The sequence below is a fragment of the Sprattus sprattus genome, assembly GCF_963457725.1.
Source record: "Sprattus sprattus genome assembly, chromosome: 19".
NCBI lineage: Eukaryota > Metazoa > Chordata > Actinopteri > Clupeiformes > Clupeidae > Sprattus > Sprattus sprattus.
Window position 1 is genome coordinate 7024589 of NC_137917.1, and position 10000 is coordinate 7034588.

Consider the following 10000-nt stretch of genomic DNA (forward strand, 5'->3'; position numbering starts at 1 on the left):
GTGTGGTTGGGGTGGTGGTGGTATGAGGTCTCAGATTTTTCCAATTCAATACAACTTGTTAGAATAGAAGTTAGGAAATGGCTGTGACTGCTGAAAGACCCCCTGTGGAAACATCATGACACAGTGTTTTTGTGTGAACATCACATAGACAGTCCAGGCACTTTCCGTCTGTCATAAGGACACAGTGTGCCAACTCTGTCTCTCTGTGGGTCAGCAGTGAGGGCAGCCACACAGGATGGCGGCTAGGTCAAATGCCCAATCTTTCAGGATCCATTTAAAGCTCCAGTTAAAAGGGTTTGTGCTGGGTACTGTTGTAAACGGTAATGGACTGTTTCTGGGCCAGGTTCCACTCAAGGTGACCTGCTATTAAAAGGGAGTTTATTCAGGGCCACTAGCACAACAGGCCGACTCTATGCAGGTTTAGGCCTTGTAGAACCTGATAATGTAATAATTTCCTGATAAAGTAATAACCCTGATAATGTAATCAAAAATCCCTCATAAGTCCCTAAAAGATGTAATAAAACCTGATAATGTAATAATATCCCAATAATGTAATAAAGTGCATTTCCCAATAATGTAACAATCGCCATACCAATAATGTAATAAAATGTTACATTAATTGGAAGTTATAACATTATCAGGTTAGCCTCAATTTTGCAGAACCTGATAATGTAATAAATTCCTGATATTGTAAAAACTTTGGTCAGTGCTGAAATGTTGGGACACCAGTTATTCAGACCAAGTAGTGATGCTGTATAGACAACCACCCACTATTGTTTTGCTCATATTTTGATCCCAATGGTATAGGCCTTTAGCCTCGCAAGCCAAACCTGTACAGCAAGAAGCTGTACAAGGGTCTGGCACAACACGATTTTCAGTGTGGGCGGGACTAACGGTTGTCTGTTAAGTTGCCTCTGCACGCAATGCCACGCAATAGGAATGGCGCTACAACCAATCCGAGCGACTGACGAATGACAAAAGACGATTTGATTGGCCTGGTACAGTATGTGCCCATTAGCTGCCGGTCTATAACATACCAAAATGTTCTTATTTTTTCTCTATTAGTTGATTACCACTGAATATCCCTTTCACCATTGTAAAAATTGTGCATTCGCAATCATATAAAATATATACTGTATCTGCTAATAGTGAAGCAGCAGGTCTCTGGACAGCTTCACTGTTTGGACCTCTGAAACTGGAGACCTGATGCTACAGCACCAACCAAAGTTATTACAATATCAGGTAATTATTACATTATCAGGTTCTGCAAAATTATTGGGAAATGCACTTTATTACATTATCGGGGTATTATTACATTATCAGTTTTTATTACATGTTTTAGGGACTTATGAAGGAATTTGTATTACATTATCGGGAAATTATTACATTATCAGGTTCTCCAGGCCTCAACACCTCAAGACATTACTCATTGTTAATGCCACTGAAAGAATCAGTCAAACTGAATTGATTTGTTGAACGAGTTGAACACAGAACCCATTTATTTGTAGACGGTTCAGACCATTGCTGTAGATTAGAAATGAAGTGTCAATGATATGCCCACAAAGCTAAACCCCATGCCTCTCTGGATCGAGTCATACATTTAGAATCTAGGCAGCTAGGTTGAGTGGCAGTTCTAGACCTGATTATGATACTAGACTCTCTTTAGCCATTGTGGCTCTAGACCAAGTTATGCATTTAGAACAGGTGGTGCTATGGTGAGTGGCAGTTCTAGACCTGATTATAACTCTAGACTGTTTGGCTGTTGTGGTTCTTGACTTGGCCATCAATCTAGAACCCATGGTGCTGGGGTGAGTTGGAGTTGTAGTCCTGATTATGAAACTAGACCACATGTAGGGGATGCAGATTCTGTAGGCCGTAGATGATGTAGACTATTCGGATGCATTGTCAGAAGATAGCTGAGGTTCTAGACCTGTATTATTCACATTCTCAATCACACTGCAAGTGGTACAGCTGTGCCTTTGAGGCAGCACTATATTTAGTAGCACCCAAGATAGGAGACACTAATGTAGTGTCCAACTCAAACACACATGCATGCACAAATACTCTCTCTCTCTCCCTCTCTCTCTCTCTCTCTCTCTCTCTCTATCTCTCTCTCTCTCTCTCTCTTTCGATCTCCCTCTCCCTCTCCCTCACACACACAAATACACATACACACATGCATTTTCTAGCATCCCTGAATCTCAAGCTCCAAATACACCCACACATTGTTTGATAACCATATTTTTGGCATATAATTCAGAGTATCAGATGGTGTGATGTCCAAGCAAAATGACTTGGACACATTTCTGGTTGTGTTTGTGAGATGTATGCAGAGGACTAACAATCCCTTTACAGAATACAAAGAAAAGGCAGTAATGTTTTAATTGAATTGCCTTTCTGCATGAAATTGAAAATGTATTAAGAATTCAGAGAGTCACAACAGTTATTGAACTAACATGAAGAGTTGTAGATCATGCAAAAGGGTTGGAGATCAGAGGTGAAGCTCTCACTCCAAATGAGCTCCTTTTGAGCTGGCAAAGCCATTTAAGACTGTGTTTGAGCTGAGTTTTCCCTGGCTGTGAACATGTGTGAGTAGTGCCAGGCGAGGTGCTACATACGGAACGAAGCAAACGAGCGAAATACAACGAGCAGCTTCTGCTGGCACACACTCTCTCACCCACACACACATGCGTACACACACAGACACAAGCACACACGCACAAACGCACATACACGCTCACCCATGCGCACACATACACACACACTTCCCTCCTGTCCCTCTTCACCCTCTGAGGAAGGAATCGAAGAGAGATGAGGGAGCTCTCCAAGGTTCTGAAGTCCTGTGCGGTGGTGTGCTGAATGTTGCTGTTGTACTGCACTGACACACAGTATGTAGGTGTAACCTACATGGTGTGTTCTCTATCGCACTCACCCCACTAAACCCCACTCCCAGTTTGGGTCACAGCATCAATATAACCTGCACTAAGAGAAGCACTGCAGCTCACTGGACTCGTACCGTCTCCCTGGCACCCATTGGTGCTAGCGTCTGTCGCTATCTGATCTCTTAAGGGGTCAGGGCGTGAGGCTCACTCACTGCGCTGCTCTGGGACTGTAATTTCACGGTAATGTCCCAAACATCCACAGTCTCCAGATCTGTGCTTCGACTAAGATGAAGTAAACACACATGGCTGTCAGACTTCTGCCATGACTCGAGGGGTGAAAAGGCAACAGGGCTTTCCCCCGCGTACAGATCCACTCCCCATATGGTGCTGATCTGCCCCAGATTAGTCCTCTTCTCGATGACTGTTGTGTGCGCATAACAGATGAGATTGAAGTGGAGACGAGTAGAGGGGGAAGATGGCCCTGTGTTAAAGCTGACTCAGAATGGCTTCGGCTCCTTTCCTTTTCATTCCTCCATCATGTTCCGGCTAATCCTGCCACCCCCCCAACACACACACACACGCACACGCACACACACACACACACACACACACACACACACACACACACACACACACACACACACACACACACACACACACACACACACACACACGCACACACACACACACACACACACACACACACACACACACACACACACACACACACACACACACACACACACACACACACACACACACACACACACACACACACACACACACACACACACATATCCTCTGCTGAGTCAAAGGAAAGGACACGCATCCTCTCCTTAGTCAGAGGAAGTGATGTCATTAAATGTGCCCCTGGGCGCCCTGATATCCTCATATGGTCTCTTTTCTTGGCAGGAGTAGTCTATGTTTATCTGTTATCTGTTTATCATTCGACAGTGTATGTCATATCTAGGTTTATCTTCATACTGTGTATACTTGTGTGTGAAATAAATATCAGTGTCTTTATCCACATGAGCACAGCTGATATACAGTATATCCACCTTTTCATATGACTGTTAACCCCTAGATGTTTTGCTAAATTAGTGTAAGTAGCTACTTTATCTATGTTGTCAGGATTGTATTTGAAAGCATTATAGGAAGAGAAAGACTCCATAGTAGTAGACGTAGCTTGTTAGTTTTAGTGGCATTATCACTCGTTATAATTACTCTTAACCGATGTCTTTTTTTTAAACTGCATTATGGCTGGTTTGTATCCTCATAGTAACCCTGCAGTATCCTATTTTCTAAACCTGCATTAACCCAGCTGCACTAAACCTGTAGTAAGCCTGATCTGCAAACCTGTAGTAAGCCTGTGTTTCTGTGTGCAGGTTCCCACAGGAAGGAACCTCCGAGGGCAGTAGATGTGCTTCCCATCCTGAGAGAAAAGGTGGCCTTCCTGTCAGGTGAGTAATATACCTCCCCACCTCAGCTCAGCTGCTGATGCACCGCCTCATCTTTCTCATAGTCTCTGGGTGATCATCAGAGCCTTATGGACGATCTTCCATCAGTCATGGAGTCCATGCCTGTGTTTCTCAACTGGAGGGTCACAACCTTAAGGCTGCAGCTGAATGGGTCGGCGGAGTGTCTATGTTCCTTCAGAACTTCAATAACTTTTGTAGAAAATATATAAACAGTAGCTTTTATTTCAAAATGGAAAAGCCCTGTCTTTGTGGTTATCATGCCTTATGTTGCGTTCATGAGGAACTGGTAATTGGGAAAGTTCCTACCTCCAAGTGGGAGAATACACCTGAATGCCTGTCAAACTCGGAACATCCCACTAGGAAAGTGGAACGTTTTTGTGAGTTCTGAGAAGTAGGTTTGACGTCACTTGACACGGCAACGTATGTGGTGAAAGATAAAACATCTACTTGCTCTGCGCACAAATAGGTCACTTCATTGTTTATTTACATTGTGCTCATAAGCAAAGGTGATGTTAAACGATACTTTACAGTTTACTTTTGCGTAAATAATGTAATGTTGAATTACATTATTACATTATAATTTGTGCTGCAACTTAATGACTATGGGAAATTGTGGGTCCCAAGGCCAGTTGAGAAACATTGCTTGATGCAATGTATGTAGAACATTAGGCTGTTATAGTAGTACAGTTAATAAAGTTGGACTATAGAACAGTAAAAAGACTATTCTCTCTTCCATTATCACCGAAGAGACAGTGTCTCATAGCCTATAGGCACCCTCGGCTGTAGATTTGCATGAATCATCTCCAGTCCATCATGGCATTTTGCTTTTATTGTTTTACTGTAGGCTTATGCCAGATTTAGCCTAGTGCTACATTAGATTTACTCGCTCGGTGAATACAGCTTCAGCCGCTTGATCAAAAGGACATTACAGTCACAGCAGGAGGTAGAAGTCAGGAGATGACTGTCAGGGTATGTTTGAATGCAGCTACTGACTGTGAGACACACGCCATATATTTATTCGTCCTGCATTAGACGGATTTATCTGGATTCCTCTCTCTTTCTCTCGTTTCTACACTGACGTTGTCAATCACAGCTGAGACATTTGTACCGTGCAGATGGTAGAAATGGGGCGTCGTGTTCTCTGAAGACACTCAAACCTGCCAAGCTCACAGCGCACTTGGATCAGCTCACACGATCCGCGGCATGGGGGAGATCACAGAGTTTGGGTCTGTTGGGTTCTGACCCACATATAGTCATGGATGTTTAATCTGTACTTGCACATTGGTCCAGTGGTCAGGATTTTACGGCCCAAAACATTTCAAGGAGTGACTATACTGTCCCGTTCTCATTTTGAAAACTGCTACTAAGAAGCAATGTGATTCTCCACTAAGCATCTATTATGCAATGGAGAGAAGGGGGGGGCGGCGGGGTAGGGGAGGGAGTAGTGCTTTCTAAAAAGTCAAAAGGCAATGGCTAGTGATATCTCAGATACCTGTGTTTGTGAATATTTTGGCCTTCTGTGTGATGCTCTCTGTGTGTGTGTGTGTGTGTGTGTGTGTGTGATGCTCTGTGTGTGTGCGTGTGTGTGTGTGTGTATGTGTGTGTGTGTGATGCTTTGTGTGTGTGTGTGTTGGGGTGTAGGGGGTAGAGATCGGAGAGGGGGCCCCATCCTTACCTTCCCGGCCCCCAGTGACCCTGAACGCCTCAGACAGGAAGACCTACGCCCCCTGCTGGAGTATCTCGCCGCTGTGCCAAGGTACTGAGCTCAGAGCTCTCTTCTCTCTCTCTCTCTATCTTTCTCTCTCTCTCTCACACACACACACGCGTATACATATGTGCAGACACACACACACACACACACACACACACACACACACAGACACAGAGACACACATGCACACAGTCACACATACTCTCTATCTATCTATCTTGTTTTGCTCCCTCTTTATCTGCAAAAGAGAGAGACACCCCTCCCTGTCTCTCTCCCTCTCTCCCCCTCAGTCTCAGTTCATTTAGTGAGCCCGGTATTTATCAGTGCACTGCTGTATTCAGGAAGGCAGTTGCGCTGTATCAGTATCGGGGCAGAATGAGGTGTGGATAGTGGATATTAATGCTGGCTCACTCTGGGACATGTCTGGTAAGGGCTCTGCTACAGCATTAGTCACAATGCACAGGGAGAATTTGGATGCTTTGTTTATTTACAGAGGCGTTGTTTGTTAGTTTTTTAAATTATGTTTGGATAACAATGATACATTTCTCATGCTTTAGAGGGGCTGTTTCCGTTTAAGATTTTGATGTTCATACAGAGGGGTTTGCTTTGTATGTATTTGTATTTGTGTTTAGTAACGGTCTGCGTGGAGTTCTCTTTGGGTTACTAGTGCCCTCGTGAGTACCACATTTAGTGGTTTGGGCCTCATTTATGTGTTTGTTAAGGATAGCTGTAAGTAGGTCTGTGTTTTTCTTCTTTTCAAAAACAATTGTGATATTTGTTGACTGTTATATAATATAGGCTCAAGATATACTTAGAACAAAGTTTGAGAGAATAAATGTAATACATATTAGCATTCATTAGGGGGGTGGGTTGGCCAGCTTAGCTGCACTTTTCTTGCCATTTCACAAAATCACGTCTGTTCCCTGCAATTCTTTCTTATTACCGCGAAAAAGCAAAACAAAAAAAACCCTGCAAAGTCTAAGCGTTTCTTCATTATTTCGACTGAAATTTAAAGAAAACTCAATTCGTAATCACTTTTTTTCAGATGTCCCACAGCAAATTCAGTCACATTTGGCTGCAACAGTCACAACAAACCCTCGCAAGATCCCAGTGGGACTGACTACTTAACGTAGCATAATCGAGTGTTGCTTGTGTTTCAATGTCACATAAAATCAAACGCCCAATACATCAGTGCATACGGGTGCTTGTGGTAGCCTTGGTAAAAAAGGAATGTGCTATTTGGATTTAGTGTATCTCTCTTAGCTATCTTGAAGAAACCAGTCTACACTTACGTTATGCCCACATACCTTTCATACAGGCCTATGTAAAGTAATAAGACTGTATCAGTAAAGTAGTCGAAAGTGATGACATAAATCTAGGGGAAAGAAATACATGCTAGCCTGCCATCTGTGTAGTGGATGTTTTTTCGGTTTAATTCTGGAAATAAATCGATCTACGCTCTTCTTAAACCAACATCACACCAGGTTCAAGCTAATACAACAAGTGACCCCTGCTGGCTGTGAGGAGAGCAATTGAAATCCAAAGGAGCCTGAGCTATAGGTTTAACCACAGGTGCCAATGAGACAGCAATGGGCCCTAAGAAACCATCTGACTTTTTCTGCAACATGCATGTTTAAAGCCGTGTTAAACTCTAAAGCACAGCTGAGCTAACGACTGGTGTTTAGATGGTGAAAGCACTCACTCACTCTGTGTTCGCGTGTGTGTGTGTGTGTAGTATTTAGTGTCTGTGTTGTTTGGGTCTCAACTGAGGACTCGTGCATGTGTTTAGGATGTGTCTGAATGTGTGTTAACGTGTGTTTTGTTTGGGTTATACCTAAGCACCCAGACATGCATATAGAATGTGCATGAACACTGTGTGTGTGTGTGCCGTTGCGTGTGTGGCAGCGAGGAGGCGTGCCGGCATGGATTCACGGTGATCGCCGACACACGCGGCTCCCGGTGGGACGTGATCAAGCCCCTGCTGAAGACGCTGCAGGACTCCTTCCCCCGCTGCGTCCACACCGCCCTCATCATCAAACCCGACAGCGTCTGGCTCAAACACCGCAGCTCCCTTGGCAGCACCAAATTTGAGTTTGAGGTAACACACTCACCCTTATTTACACACTCAGACTTATTAACACACTCAGACTTATTTACACACTCACCCTTATTAACACACTCAGACTTATTTACACACTCAGACTTATTTACACACTCACCCTTATTAACACACTCAGACTTATTAACACACTCAGACTTATTAACACACTCAGACTTATTTACACACTCAGACTTATTTACACACTCAGACTTATTAACAAACTCACCCTTATAAACACACTCACACTTGCACCCAGATGTAGTGTATGTGTGCTGCTGACATGGAGCGCTCTAGGAAAGAAATCTCTCATTCACCGAAAATAAGTAATACGAATGAGTTCATGGACATGGAGAAAGGTAACAGCAGTTGTCGCTCTGAGCCTGTGCTGTGTCTGGCTGTGTTTTTCATACGGAGTGGTGAAAGTACAGCAGATGCATGCACAGCTGTGTGTGTGTGTGTGTGTGTGTGTGTGTGTGTGTGTGTGTGTGTGTGTGTGTGTGTGTGTGTGTCATTGCAGTGGAAAAGTGTTAAAATTAGAGTGCCTGCCCTCTTTCCCACTGCCTGTGGGAGCCTGAGAATCATTAGGATTAATTACGGGAGGTGGATTCAAAGGCTTGGCTATAAAAACCACTGCAATCTAAGAACCATGAAACCTTCTGCACTTGTCCACGTCAGGTTCGAGATGTTGCCATGGAGAATTATGCATCATCTGTGCGGATTGTTTGCTTCTTGGTGCTGTCTCACAATGTTAAAATGGATTTAAAGCTACTTTTCTAAAGACGTGTGGTTTTGTGTGTGTGTGTGTGTTTGGACCCTCATGACATTAACAAGTACATCTTCCTTTTGCCGTGTTATGAAAAGAATTTGGAATTTCATAGAGCATATTCCTTCTGTCATCAATAAAAGCTTTTTCAAGTTTCAGTCTGAATGGACACCACATATACACATACACACACACACACTCTCACAAGTACACACATACACACACACACACACACACACACACACACACACACACACACACACACACACACACACACACACACACACACACACAAACCTTCTCTTTCACAGACATACAGACTCAGAAATCAGAAGTAAAGCTGACAGAGTGTGGTTGTGTGTGGGCGCAGCATCAGCTCTCAATGCTCTTGTTTAGCTCCACTCCCTCAGTAGAACTCACTCAGACAGAGTGACTCACACAGCAAGCAGCTTCCAGCTGACAGCCAAACCACACCTGCATCTACCTGCATCACAGCACAGCATCCTCGTATCAAGACTAGCATCACCAACAACCAAATTATCTTCACTGTACATTGTTATTACAACAACATTAGCATCAATACACATCACATCGATACACAAACTATCAGACCACAGCTCAACCTCATCATCTCCTGTATCCAGGTAACATTAACAGCAAGAATCATATGTATGTGTGTGTGTGTGTGTGTGTGTGTGTGTGTGTGTGTGTGTACCAGAGCAGGAGCGTCCCTCCCTACCTTTAAGAAACTCTTGAAGACCCAACTCTTCAAAGAGCACCTCTCTTCCTAAACTGGCACCTTGGCTCAACCTGCACTTAAGCAGCAACAGGCCCGCACTTCTTTTTTTATTCTTTCTATGTCGTTTTATAAGCAATATTTATTGTTACACCAGGTTTTTTAATGCTCTTAGCTTGATTGTTCTCCCTTGTACGTCGCTTTGTACAAAAGCGTCTGCTAAATGACTAAATGTAAATGTAAATGTGTGTGTGTGTGTGTGTGTGTGTGTGTGTGTGTGTGTGTGTGTGTGTGTGTGTGTTAGTGTGTGTGTGTGTGTGTGTGTGTGT

General features: G+C 43.6%; 1 protein-coding gene across 1 annotated transcript in view; it reads left to right on the forward strand.

The window, feature by feature from the left end:
* triob (trio Rho guanine nucleotide exchange factor b) overlaps positions 1-10000 on the forward strand; it is a gene marked incomplete at both ends in the record, with an annotated part of 60262 nt that overhangs the window by 6202 nt on the left and 44060 nt on the right. Inside the window, 3 exons of the mRNA XM_080857380.1 lie at positions 4268-4342; positions 6002-6116; positions 7977-8169. Coding sequence (XP_080713506.1) covers positions 4268-4342; positions 6002-6116; positions 7977-8169 — 383 coding nt within the window. The remainder of the gene's footprint in view (positions 1-4267; positions 4343-6001; positions 6117-7976; positions 8170-10000) is intronic.